Source organism: Narcine bancroftii, chromosome 5 (genome assembly GCF_036971445.1).
Source record: "Narcine bancroftii isolate sNarBan1 chromosome 5, sNarBan1.hap1, whole genome shotgun sequence".
Taxonomy (NCBI): Eukaryota; Metazoa; Chordata; class Chondrichthyes; order Torpediniformes; family Narcinidae; genus Narcine; species Narcine bancroftii.
Window position 1 is genome coordinate 161,617,189 of NC_091473.1, and position 14,444 is coordinate 161,631,632.

Genomic DNA, 14,444 nt, shown 5'->3' on the forward strand with positions numbered 1-14,444 from the left:
CACAATAAGAGGTTGAAAATGTCTGTGAACACTGGCTAGTTGGTTGGCGCAGTTTTTCAGGACCCTGCCAGGTACGCTGTCAGGGCCTGATGCCTTGCAAGGGTTCACCCTCTTGAATGATGTTCTGATGTCGCCCTGAGAGACAGATATCACAAGGTCCTCAGCCTTTTCAGAGATTCTAATAGACATTGGTGGTTCTTCTCAAAGCAGGCATAGGCTGCTCATTCATAGTTCAGCTCATTGGATAGTGAAGAATTGTACCCAACTATAGTGTTTGCCTTTGCTTTGTAGTCTGTAATGGCCTGCACTCCTGGCCATAGCTGGAGTGTATCTAGCTCTAGTTTCCTCCTGAATTGCCACTTTGCTTTGGAGATGGTAAAGATCTTGATTTTCCCAGGCCTTAAACACCCTTGTTCTTGCCCTCAGCAGCTTGCAGATTCTCTGATTCATCCAGGGGTTCTGGTTGGGGAACATCTGGTATTTGCACTTGGGCACACATTCATCCATGCAGGTATTGATGAAGTCGGTGACCCCTGATGGATATTCATTCAAGTCTATGAATGAATTCTTGAATGTGTTCAAGTCCATCGATTCAAAGCAGTCCTACAGATGCTCCTCCCTCGACCACACCTTCGCCGTCTTCACCACTGGTGCTGTGGTCTTCGGTCTCTGCTTGTATGCCGGGTGTAGAAGTACAACCAGACTTGCTGAAGTGCGGCCGTGACATGGGTGTGTTGGTGGTAGTTTGTCAGACTTCTTCAGGTTAGCCTGCGTTTAGCCAGGTTTCCGTAAAGCACATCATGCTCTGATGTTGACATCTGGCTTGGAGTTCATCACTTTGTTCTCCAAGGACTGAAAGTTGGCCAGGAGGATGTGGCCCCACTCTTGTGGGTCTGCTGCTGGAGTTGTTGTTGTATCTGCCTGAGCTGTTTAAAACTCCAGAGAAAGTGTAACCCGACACCCCTCCGTGCAAGTGTCCTAGCTGGGCTCTCGTTGGAACCTGACTCGCCTCCCCCCCCCCCCCCCCACCCCACAAGTCCCACCAGGCACTCGTCGGAACCCGACTCCCCCCCCCCCCCACCTTCATAAGATTGTTTTCCTTTTGATGAGAATAAACTCATAGTGAAATTGTTGTAAAGTTTTTTTTAAAATTTGAATTGAATTGTGCATTGGCATGTGGGCCGAGATGGGGGTGGAGACAGGGCTGCAGCAGCAATCTTTTCTGCAACTTCATCTTTCAGGTGCTTAGTTTATGTATATTCGCTTTGAATTTGGCACCATGTGATGGTAAAGAGTCCCAATTGATTTATTTTTGCTATATTTCTCTTGAATACTCTTTACCCAAGATCGTGTTATATGGCGAGCTCTCCACTGGCCACCGTGACAGAGGTGCACCAAAGAAAAGGTACAAGGACTGCCTAAAGAAATCTCTTGGTGCCTGCCACATTGACCACCGCCAGTGGGCTGATATCGCCTCAAACCGTGCATCTTGGCGCCTCACAGTTTGGCGGGCAGCAACCTCCTTTGAAGAAGACCGCAGAGCCCACCTCACTGACAAAAGGCAAAGGAGGAAAAACCCAACACCCAACCCCAACCCACCAATTTTCCCCTGCAGCCGCTGCAACCGTGTCTGCCTGTCCCGCATCGGACTTGTCAGCCACAAACGAGCCTGCAGCTGACGTGGACTTTTACCCCCTCCATAAATCTTCGTCCGCGAAGCCAAGCCAAAGAAAGAAACTCTTTACCCTTAGAATTGGGGTGGACAAGTTGAAATGTAGTTTGATAATTTTATCAACTTTCTGCATTAAATACTGGTGTGTGATGTACAGTATTGCTTTTGAACAATTGTCATCAGCTGATGCTCATCCCATTCCCCTTAGATGCCAGATGGTTGGAAGTATTTACTAGTTGTTCGCCCATTAGTAGATAATCCCTGTTTGGAATGGGCTAGAGATTTGTCTCTGGCTGTGTTGAGTTGAAATGGAAAGATGTAATGTGGCTTTCTTCTTTATGATCTGGGTTTATATCATTGTCCTCCTGCCAGGAGGTTATGGGGCCAGAGAAGAGTAGGAATTGGACAGCTTAGTACTGTCACTGAATGACTTGAGTTCCAGGGAGGGGTCTTGCCAGTATTTAGTTCAGTCTGACTCGAGCATTTGGATGAGAAAGCAGAGGAGCCCATCGTGAGATGGCAGCTTTAAAAAAAAAAATTAAAAAAAATAAATTGGAAGAGAGTGTCTTTGGCTGAGGAGCTGTCATAGTACAGCTGGCTTTCTCTCTCACTGGGTAAATTGCACATTTGGCTTAATGGATGAGCCCTCTGGTTCAGCTTGTCTGTGTGCATTGGACTGGGTAGGATTATTCTGAATCCTTATGCAATCTTTCAGGCAATGCTGTTTAACCACATTAATCAACTTTTTTGGAAGTAATAAAGTGAATCATTAAGCAAAAGCTTTCAAATTGACCTCAGTCATTGTAGCACTCGTGTTGGAGTTTTTAACCGGCACTAATTTGTACTATTTCTTCTTCACCCTTGTCTCAACCTGTTTTAATACGACTCCCGTGGTTGGGAAGTTAAAAGAATGTTAGTGCTTTCTCTTTATCAACATGCCCATGCTTTTGTGGTCTTTGCAGGTTCAGGTACAGGTACAGCAGTCTCCACAGCATGCATCGACACAGCAGCTGTCTCCCCAGCTTCATCCATCACCTGACCAGATGCAAGTGCAGCCACAACCTGTCTCCACTCAGCAGCAGCAATCTTCTCAGCAACTTCAAACCATGCATAGTCCCAACACAGCTCAGCAGCTGCAGGCTGCTCAGATCCCTGTGCAGCACATTCAGCCGACCCAGCAAATCCAGACGTCCGAAATCTCTGATGAACACATTCAACACCAGCAGATTCAAGCCCAGCTTGTCTCAGGCCAAGCTCAGCAGATACAAATTCAGACAGTGGGCACCCTCTCTCCAACTCAGCCGCAGGGGTCCCCTCGTGAAGGGGACCGGCGATCCAGTACTTCAAATGTTCTGCAGCCAGTAAAGAAACGCAAGGTAGACATGCCAATCACTGTTTCATACACTATCACTGGGCAGCCTGTGGCCACAGTGCTGGCTATTCCACAAGGGCAGCAGCAAGGTTATGTGTCTCTGAGGCCTGACCTTTTGACAGTGGACAGCGCTCACCTCTACACAACTGCAGCTGGTACAATCACAAGCCCCAGTGGGGAGACATGGGCCATTCCTGTGTATTCTACACAGCCTCGTACTGATATGCAGCAACAAACAGCAACGCACGTTGCCATCCCTCAGGAAGCTTACAATGTGGTGCATGTCAGCGGCTCGCCCACCACTGTCACAGCTGTGAAACTGGAGGAGGACAAAGATAAATTGGTCACCTCCGTAATGAAGAACTCTCATGAAGAAGTCGTTCATACGCTGGCTAATACGATCTTTCCAGCACAATTTATGAATGGGAACATCCATATTCCAGTGGCGGTGCAGGCAGTGGGAGGCTCGTACCAGGCGCAAGCACAGTCTGTGCAGCTGTGGGATCCGCAACAACAGCAGCAACAACAGCAGCAACAACAGCAGCAACTCCAGGTAAGGGAGAAAATGATTGGCCTGTGAGCTGTAGGGACTGATAACAGGGGCAGTTGGTGGTCCAACAGCATCCCAGTCTGCACTGAAAGCAAAGTTTGGGTATGTTAAAATCAAGGTGTTACCCGACTAGCAATCAATGCACTTAGGTCGAGGAAAGAGATGAGCAGACTATATTTAGATGGAGAGAAAATTCAAAGTTCAGAGGAGCTTGGGAGTCCTCGTGGAAGATACCCCCTCCAGGTTGAGTCAGTGGTAAAGAAGGTGAATGCAATGTTGGCGTTCATTTCTGGAGGAATAACATACAAGAGCAGGGATGTACGTTTAGGCTCTGGAGAGACCTCATTTGGGGTACTGAGTACAGTTTTGAGAAAAGATGTGCTGGTGTTGGAAGAGGGTTCAGAGAAGATTTATTAGAATGATGCCAGGAATGAAAGGGTTAGCATCTGAGGAACAACTGTTGGCTCTTGGACTGACTTGTTGGAGTAGAGAAGGATGAGCCGGGACCTCATCGAGACATTTTTGAATGCTGAAAGGCCTGGACAGAGTAGATGTGGTGCGGTGGTTTCCTATGGTGGCGAGCCTAGGAGGACAAGGCATAACTTAGAAAGGCATCAATTTAAAACGGCTGCAGGAAAATTTCTTTAGCCATTGGCCTTATGAGTCTGTGAACCTTGTTGCCACAGGCAGCTGTGGAGGCAGGGTCATTGGGTGTATTTAAGACAGAGATTGACAGGTACTTGATTAGTTAGAGCATCAAAGCTTATGGGGAGAAGGCTGGGCACTGGGGCTAAGAGAGAGAGGATGGATCAGGCCATGATAAAATGGCAGCGCAAACTCGATGGGCCTACTTCTGCTCCGGTATCTTGTGACAGCACAGATGACCGGGACACTAGATATTGGAATATGTGCAGGAGAAACTTGGCAGGGTTGGCAGTACCTGTGGAGGGAAATTGCCAGTCAGCCTCCATCTGGCTAACAGCTCTGGTCAAGTACAGTGCACTGAGCATAGATAGAATGGTTAGCTTTGGAGGGATTGACAGTAGGATGAAGTTTTTCCTTAAGATTTAAGCAAGAACTATACCATTTCAGATATTAGTTGCTAACTTTACCAACCTCTGAGCACTTTTAATCTTAGTTTATTTCAGCCTTCTAATGTTGTTAATTCTTAACTGGAGCTGAATGAACTGAAGATTATTCAGGAGGCAAAAGCAGTGATAGACAGGAGCTTCGTGGTGACAGTCACCCCCAAAAGACAGGAGATAGGTAGCTGGGTAACTATGAGGAGAGGGAAAGGGAATAGGCAGAGAATGCAGAACACCCCAGTGGGCACAGTTCCCCTCAACAATAAGCATGGTGTTTTGGATACTGTTGGGTGGGACAAACTACCAGGTAAAAGTCATAGTGGTCACATCTCTGGCAAAGAGTCTGGCCCCTTGGTTCAGAAGGGAAGGAGGTAGATTGGAAGAGCTATGGTGGTTGGGGCTTCATTGGTTAGGTGAAAAGATGGGAGGTTCTGTGAATGAGATCAAAGCTTCCAGATGGTACATTGCATCCCAGGTGCCAGGGTCAGGGACATCTCTGATAGAGTTCACAGCATTCTGGAGGGAGAGGGTAAGCAACCATATGACATGGGGGCCAATGTCGTATGATGAGGTCCTGAAGAGGGAATATAGGGAGTTAGGAAAGAAGTTAAAAAGCAGGACTTCAAGGGTGGTAATCTTGGGTTTGCTGCCTGTGCCATGCGCTAGGGAGGGTAGGAGTAGGAAGTTGTGGCAGGTGAATGTGTCTCCCCAGAATTGGTACAAGGGCAGGGATTAAGATTTGTGGATCATTGGGATCTCTTCTGGGGAAAGTCTGACCTGTACAAAAAAGGATGAGCTGCACCTCCACTGGAAAGGGACTAAGATCCCGTCGGGCATGTTTGCCAGAGATGTTGGGGAGGGTTTAAACAATTTTGGCAAGGGGATAAGAACCAGAACATGAGTGCAGCAAAAAGGGCAGAAGGTCAAAAGCATGATTCTATGAGTTCTGAGTTTGTGAGGAAGGTGAGACAGGGGACGAAACATAAATGTGGCCAATTAGAGGGCTTGGAATGTGTCTTTTTCAGTACTAGGAGTATTAAGAATAAAGGAAATGAACTTAGAACTACAATGTTGTGGCCATTTCTGAAACTTGGCTGGAGGAAGAGCAGGATTGGCTGATGCAGGTACAGAGGTGTTAAAAAAAGAATAGGATGGGAGGTAAGGGAGGGGTTGGGAGTAGCATTACTAGTCAAGGATAGTATCACGGCTATAGAAAGAGCAGACACTGCAGAGGCAGTGTCTATTTAGACTGTGTGGGTGGAAGTCAGAAATAGGAAGGGAGCAATCAATGTACTAGGTTAGGGTTAGGCCTTAAATATCCTTCGGGACACTGAGGAGCAGATAAGCAGGCAGATTTTGGAATGGTGCAGGAAATGCAGGGTAATTGTTAAATGAGACTTCAACTTCCCTCAGATTGACTGGCTGTTCCTGACTGCAAGAGGGATAGAAAGGGCTGAATTTGTCAGGTGTTTTCAAGAAGGATTCCTGACACAAGAGGAGAAGCCATACTGGATCTAATTCTGGGTGATGAACCTGGTCAGGTGGTGGACCTCTCGGTGGGGGAGCATTTTGGTGAGAGTGACCTCCACTCCCTGAGCTTTGGCATAGCTATGGCTAAGGATAAAAGCAGATAACATGGGAAAGTGTTTAATTGGGGAAGGGCTAATTATGAAGTGAGAGTAAATTGGAAACGGGTGTTCAAGGGTGAAAGTACAGAACTAACGTGGAGGAATTTTAGGGACCACTTGTGCTGGGTTCAGGATGGGTTCGTTCTACAGGGGCAGAGAAAAGATGGTAGGAAAAGGGAACTGTGATTGATGAATCAGGTGAGGCAGCTTGTCAAGAGGAAGAAGGAAGCGTGCATTAGATTTAGGAAACAGGAAAGGCTCAATAGAAGTATATGACAGCCAGGAAGGAGAAGTAAGGACTTATGAGAACTCAGAGGCATGAGAAGGCCTTGGCATGTAAGATTAATGAGAACTCCAAGGTTTTAGATGCATATGTGAAGAACAGAAGGATGATGAGAATGAAGATGAGGTCACTAAAGGATAAAGGAGGCAGCATGTGCCTGGAGGCGGAGGAGATTGGACAGGTCCTAAATGAATACTTCAATGTTCACAAGAGATAAGGACCTTGGTCAGGAAGAGGAAGCGTTGGATCTTCTTAAAGACATTAAGATTGATAAGTACCTGGGGGTGGATGTGATATACCCTAGGTTGCTCTGGGAAGTGAATGAAGAGATACCTGGGCCAGTGGCTATGGTCTTTGAGTTCTCTTTGGCCACAGGTGATGTGCTGAAGGATTGGAGCTGTTTGCAAACTATTGGAGAGGATTCTTAAGGATAGAATCTGTGAGCATTTGGAGGTACAGTCTACTCAAGGCTATGTGAAGGGAAGATTGTGCCTAGTTGGAGTTTTTGAGGAGGTAACAGAAGAAATTGATGAGAGGAGGGCGGTAGATGTGCTCTCTAAGGATTTAGTAAGGCATTTGACAATGTCCTCCGTGAGAAATTCATTCAGAAAATAATGAGGCATGGGATCCATGAAATCTTGGCTGTGTAAATAAAATATTGGCTTGCATTTAGAAAGCCGAGAGTAGTAGTGGAAGAAAAGTATTCTGCCTACAGGTCGGTGACTAGTGGAGTTCTCCAGGGATCTGTTCTGGACCCCCACTCCTGTGATTTTCATAAATTACCTAGCTGAAGAGGAGGAAGGATTGGTTAGTAAGTTTGCAGATGATACGAAGGTTGGAGGAGTTGTCAATGGAATTGAAGGTTGTCATAGGTTATAAAAAGATATACACAGGATGCAGATTTGGGCAGAAAAGTTGCAGGTGGAGTTTAATCCAGATAAGTGTGAGGTGATGCATTTTGGAAAGTCGAACCAGAAGGCTAAGTACAGGGTTAATGGTGGGTGACCTAAAAGAGTAGATGAACAGAGGGACCTTGGGTCCAAATTCATATATTCCTCAAAGTCACCACACAAGTGGATAGGATACTTAAGGCGGCTATGGGATGTTGGGCTTCATTAATAGGGGGGTTGAGGTCATGTGGCAAATCTGCAAATCTCTGATGAGACCACATTTAGAATATTGTGTTTAGTTCTGGCCACCTCATAAGAACTATGGAGACGGTTCAGAGGAGATTTACCAGGATGTTGCCTGGATTGGAAAATAAGTCTAATGAGGCAAGGTTAGTAGAGCAGGGACTTTTCTCTTTGGAATGAGAGGAGACTTAATAGAGGTCTACAAGATTATGAGAGACATGGGGTGGCAGCCAGTACCTTTTTCTCAGGACAGAAATGGCAAACACTGGAGGATATATTTACAAAATGGAGGGAAGGAAGTTTAGGGGAGACACAAGGGCTTTTTTTAAACAGAGTTGTAGAGCCTGCAATGTCTTGCCAGGGATGGTGGGTGGAGGTTGAAACGTTAAGGGTATTCAAAAGACTCTTAGACTGCCACATGGATGAAAGAAGAATAGAGGATTATGGGATGGGGAGGGTTCAGTCCTTTTTTTTAAAAAAAAGGATTATATGGTTTGGCACAACATCGAGGGCCGAAGGGCCTGTACAGTGCTGTAGTGTTATGTTATTTAACAATAGAACTGTTAGGCAGAGATTGAGACCATTGGAGCCAGTAAGTCTTCTGGTTCCTTGTTGAGCAATCTTCAGCCAATTTCCCCTCTCTTCCCATAGTGCTCCCAGATGATTCTTTGATTGCTTTCAGAGGTACAGATGATTTCCTCATTCCTCAGACATTGAATTCATTGTTTAAGTTAAGAAACATTTATTGACATTTCCCCTTTGTATCTTGCCCAAAACTTCAAACATGTTTTCTTTAAAATATCCTCAAATTGGAACAAAATCGAGAGAGTGCTGAGAAGGTTCACGAGAATGTTGACAGGATGTCAGGGTTTGAGTGACAGAGAAAGATTGAGCAGCCTGGGGCTTTTTTTCTCTGGAGCATAGAAGATTGAGGGGGGATTTGATGGAGGTGTTCAAGATTTTAAAAGGGACAGAGAGAGTAAACGTGGATAGGCTTTTTTAATTAAGAGTGGGGGATATTCAAACCAGAGGCCATGGTTTGAGATTGCAGGGGGAAAATTATAAGGGGAACATGAGGGGAAATTGCTTCACGTCAAGGGTGGTTGGGATGTGGAGTAAGCTTCCGGCAGAGGTGGTTGAAGCAGGGATGTTATTTACATTTAAGGAAAGACTGGATAATTAGGAGGGGAGAGGATTGGAGGGGTATGGACCAGGTGCTGGTCAGTGGGACTAGGAGGGTGGGGATTTGTTCTGGCATGGACTAGTAGGGCCAAACTGGCCTGTTCTGTGCTGTATATGGTGATATGGATATGATATATGATATGGAACAGTTTCCCACCACCTACCCTCTGAACTAGCCATCCTTAACCTATGGCCCCTTTAGGAATCTACTCTTTTTATTGGCCCCTTCCCTGTGAAGCAGTCAAGTTTAGAGGTTCCTTCTGTACTTCACTCTACCAACTACATAATGTTTTTTTTATTTCTGTCCACTTTCCCTCCTTCCTTTTAAATGTCCTGTAACCTCTCCCCCCCCACCCTCCCCTTTCAAGGAGGCTCCCATTGATAATGGCTGCTCTAAACCTCTTATAACATTGTATATACCCTGGCCAATTTCTCAAGCTTTGCTCTGTTGCCTCAATCCCAGTTTCACTTGCAGCTTAAATCTCACCCTGCAACCTTTCCATTTAACCATTTCAGTGTTCTCTCTAGGACCTTTGCATTCCTCCAAAAATGTGATTGGGATATAACACAGCACACCAATTGAATTGTTTATTGTCGTGTGAAAAGCTTTGTTTTGCTTTCTATCCAGGCATACTTAATATAGCAGTTCGTCGAGTGTTATAGTAAGTCAAAGGGTAAAGGGTTACTGGAACATGTGCAAGGTTTAAAGAAAAGTGCAGTAAACAGTCCAATGAGAATCATTTCAGAGTCTGATAACAGGAAAGAAACACTCCCTGATGAGTTCATGGTCATTCACATTGTTCAATGTACATATGCGCAGAAATTCTTATTTGCTGCAGCCAAATAAATACTAGTAAAGAAAAACTATACTAGTGAACTAATTGAATTAAATTAAGAGTTAAAGAATTCCCAAAGTTCACAGTAATCCTAGTGTGAAAAGTGATTTTTTTTTAAAATAGTGCAAATAGTTATTTTTTGATGTCTGAGTTGTCTTGTTAGCGCATGACAGGAAGATTAAAGACTGATAGTTGTTGGAAAGAAAATATTCTTGAAGCTGGAGGTGCTGGGCTTCAGGCACCTGAAGGAAGAAATAATAAGAGATTGTGACCAGGGTGAAGTGAGTCCTTTATGATATTGGCTACATTCTCGAGACAGTGCCTTGCATAGTAGTCAGGAGGGTAGAGCCTGCGATAGACCTGGCTATGCTTGTTATCTTCTGTGTTCCTAGGCAGTCGAATTGCCAACCAGGCTGTGATATGTCTCACCCACAATTGATGAATCCATAGCTCATTCCTTTCTGTCCATCTCCTGTAGAAATGACCTTGCCACCTCATTTGGAGATGATTTGAGATGAAGCTGGAGTTTAATTTCAGAACTTCAGGGAAATAAGTAGACAAACTGATTATGGGGGAGTTTACAAAAAGGCATAATTTCCTCGCTCCAACTTGTAATTAAGACCTTTTGCCAAACCGAATGCTTGTTTATGTCAGTAAGCTACCTGTTAACTCCTAGGTTATGACCACCTCTGCAAAATAAGTTCACATCAAAATCTATTTTTAATTGTGAAGTTCTAAGGAGATACCAGACTGCAGTATTTCTTTGATTGCTAGCAGCTGTTTTAGGCTTTTCTTTTTGTATTGTGGTTCACTGTGCAAAAACATTTTCACTGTCCTGAAAAATGTACTGTATTTTTGTTGGTCGCTAGGGCCAAACTGTGCAGGTGGCTGAAGTGGAACCTCCGCCTCCGACAGCTTCAGAAATGCTTTTGCCAAACACTCTGAAACCAGAGGAAGGGCTCAGTGTTTGGAAAAGTTGGGCAGAGACCAAGAATGCTGAGTTTGACAAGGACTCTGAGAACAGGCCAGCTCCCATTGGTCGTAAGTACTATTACTGCTGGAATAACCTGCTTAAACCTTGTTGCTCAGTCACGAAATGTCTTGGCTCTGAAATTTTACTTCAATTCCAGAATTTGGGGAAAGTTAACAGTTTGGATCATTTGACTTGGGATGTAGCTGCATGTTGCAGTAGGGTTAGCTGTGCAGCACTGTATCTATCAGATCACCACGTGGCAGTTTACTTGTGTTGCCATTTTCAAAGAACAATGCATGTACACGCCAAGATTCATCTACTCCATAAACTTTAGGGCACTGCTGTTAAGAGAATATGCTGACACATCAATAACTCTGTTGTGGAGGGAGTAGAGAGTACCAGGTTCCTTGGAGCCCACTTAAGTAGTGAACTATCATGGTCACAGAATGTTTCATCACTTGTCAGGAAGGTACAACAGTGACCACTTTGAGGAGGGCGAGGCTATCGTCCACCATCATGTCAGCCTTCTACAGGACATTCTCTTATTGAGAATGTCCTGGCCAGCTGCATCGCAATTTGGTACATTTGCTGTTGAGCATTGGATCAGAGATCAATCCACAGGACCATAAGTGCAGCAGAGAGGATAATTGGGGTCTTTCCCCTCTCCCCTCCCCCCACACCCCCTAATTCAGTGTGATCTACCAGAATCGTTGTCTGAAGAGGGCTCTTAAAATCATTAAGGACCCCTTCCACCCTGCACACAGCATCTTCCATCTACTCCTGTCAAGAAAGAGATACAGAAGTATCAGAGCAGAATCTCCAGGCTGAAAAACAATTTCTTCCATGGGCAGTGAGACTGATGAATGACTGATGATCTACTCGTATAATCCCTTTGACTCTACTATTTATTTAACAATATTTAATTTGTGTATGTATTGCATAGAAATCTCTTGTAAATGTGTGTTATATCTGTATATGCATTTACATTTTTTTATACTAAAGAACACTGTTTTGTCCAGTTGTTCTGATACAATTGTACGATAATAATACTTGAACCCTGTCCTTGTTTAATTTACCCAAATGTAGCACCTTGCACTTTGCCGAGTTGATCTGCATTGCTTAGCCCAGTTTCCCACCTGATTTAGAACCCTTTGCAAATCCAGGTAACCTTCTTCACTGTCCAACATAGCAAATATTTTTGTGTCATCATCAAACTTACTGACATTGCCACAAACATTGGCTAAAGGCCATTTGTTGTCAGGCCTCCACCTTGAGGCCAGCTACAGGAGTGAATGGAAAACTAAGAACTTGCCTTTCAGACAACAGCCCTGAAAGTGTCCCATTCATATCCAGAGGTGCCTCATAGCGCCCTCTGGATCCGACGGAGGTGGGGTGACTGGTGCTGTAGCGCCACCATCATTAAAATGCGGCAGAGCAATGGCGGTCTTCCCTACCCATAATCCCCCAGGCAGCTGGAACTGCTCTGTGTTTCCCAGAGCAGTTCCAACTGCATGGGGAATTATGGGTAGGGAAGACAGCATTGCTCTGCTGCGTTTTGAGCCGCACAGAGCGGCCCTGAAAGCCGAAGTGACCTGGTGAGGCTGTCACAGCCCGCACTGGCCGGCTCCCACTGCTCCAAGGGCGCCTACTGCCCCGCCGCCCCGACTTGGAGAGGGGTGAGTGGGGAGATGGGCCATGGGCTGACGGCATCATCAGCCCGCCCCTAAACAGCCACTTAGCACAGCTGTACATTCAGATTGATCGGGGGAGCGCAGCACAGCTGATTATCCCTCTCCGAGAGGGGTTGGATTATGTGGCTCAGAAACGGCCTCTACACATTCAGAGAGGTACGTGGTTATGTGTTTTGGTGAAAAGCCTTTGCTTTTGGACTTTCGCCCTATTTGAAAAGGCCTTAAATTGCTTGTGTATATCACAAAAAGCAGCAGTCTTGGTACTGAACCCTGAGGCATCCTGATGGTTATTGTCCTCCAGTCTGAAAAACCAACCATACCAAACTATAATGAGGGACTTTATCAAGTGTTTTACTAAAATCCGTACAAATAGCATTAACTCAGCAATGCTGGAGGAACTCAGCAGGTACTAGTGACGTGTCTCAGGGGTTGGTGATGGGACCATTGTTGTTTGTCATCTATATCAATGACATGGGTGATAATGTGGTAAATTGATCAGCCATTTTGCAAATGACACAGATTGGAGGCATTGTGGACAACGACGAAGGTTACCGAAGCTTTCTTGGGCAGCTTGGAAAATGGCAGATGGGAGTTTATGCAGACAAGTGTGAGGTGTGTTTTGGAAGGACAAAACCAGGTTGAATGTGGTAAATGGTAGGGCACTGAGGATTATAGTAGAACAGAGGGATCTGGGAATACAGATACACAATTCCCTGAAAGTGGTGTCACAGGAAGATAGTGTTGTGAAGATTGCTTTCGGAGTATTTAGCTTCATAAATCAAACTATTGAGTATACGAGTTGGGATATTATAGTAAAGCTGTTAAGACACAAGTGAGACCAAATTTGGAGTATTGTATGCAGTTTTAGTCACCTAATTACCGGAAAGATGTCAATAAGATTGAAAGAGTGTGGAGAAGGTTTACTAGGATATTTGGACTTCAGGAACTGAGTTAGAGGAAAAGGTTAAACAGGTTACCGCATTATTCCCTAGAGCGTAGAAGAATGAGGGGAGATTTGATAGAGGAATACAAAATTAAAGGGTATAGACAATAAATACAAGTAGGTTTTTTCCCATTCAGGTTAGGTGAGATACAAACCAGAGAACATGGGTTAAGGCTGAAAGGGGAAAAGTTTAGGGGGATCATTTAGGGGGACCTTCTTTTTTTTTTAAATTTTTTTATTTTTCACACCATAAACCACATTAACCATGATACATACTTTTTCCTTTTCAAATATATACAGTGCCATTTTAGGGGAACCTTCTTCACATAGAAACTGATGGGAGTGTAGAATGAGCTGCCAGCTGAAGTGGTTAATGACTGTTCAATTTGAACATTTAAGAAAAATATGGACAGGTATATAGCTGGCAGGGGTATGGAGGGCCATGGACTGGGTGCAGGCCAGAGGGACTAGGCAGAATAATGGTTTAGCACAGACCAGAAAGGCCAAATGGCCTGTTTTACTGTGCTGTCATGTTCTATGGTCTTGCAGCATCCTTAGGAGGTAAAACTTGTTCAGGCCTGAGCCCTTGAAAAAAACGCTCAGGCCAGGAATGTCGGTAAATATATCTTTACCTTGTATGGTTGCTGCAAGACCTGTTGAGTACCTCCAGCATTTTGAGTTTTTACTACAATCACGGCATCTGCAAATTTTTGTTTCAGTTCATATACCATCGACTGCCTTGCCCTCGTCTGCCCTCTTTGTCACATCTTCAAAAAAATTCAGTCATTCATGAGACAATTTTCCATGCACAATCCATGCTGGCTCTCGAGCTTTTTCCTGGCCTTCCAAATATTGACAGAGTCTGTCTCCCAGAATCCTCCCCGGCAGTTTCCCTACCATTGAAGTCAGGCTAATAGGATTACCCTTGCAGCCCTTTTTTATATAACAGTATCAAATTTGTCATCCTCTGGAACATCTCCTGTCCTCAGTCATGACCTAAAAATGTATGTTGAGGCTCCAACAATTTCTTTCCTGCTTCCTACAATGTTCTGGGATGCACTTGGTCTGGACCTGGAGATTTTACAATTTTGATATA

At 44.8% G+C, this 14,444-nt stretch overlaps 1 protein-coding gene and 1 long non-coding RNA gene across 3 annotated transcripts in view; one reads left to right on the forward strand and one right to left on the reverse strand.

Annotated features, from left to right (window-relative positions):
• Nucleotides 1-14,444, forward strand: part of LOC138764104 (transcriptional regulator QRICH1-like) — a 77,685-nt gene that overhangs the window by 34,489 nt on the left and 28,752 nt on the right. For both annotated transcript variants that reach the window (XM_069939490.1, XM_069939489.1), the window contains exons 3-4: nt 2,635-3,597; nt 10,611-10,782. In XM_069939490.1, the coding sequence (XP_069795591.1) occupies nt 2,635-3,597; nt 10,611-10,782 (1,135 nt within the window). The remainder of the gene's footprint in view (nt 1-2,634; nt 3,598-10,610; nt 10,783-14,444) is intronic.
• LOC138764110 (uncharacterized) overlaps nt 1-14,444 on the reverse strand; it is an 86,000-nt gene that overhangs the window by 16,946 nt on the left and 54,610 nt on the right. The window lies entirely within an intron of this gene.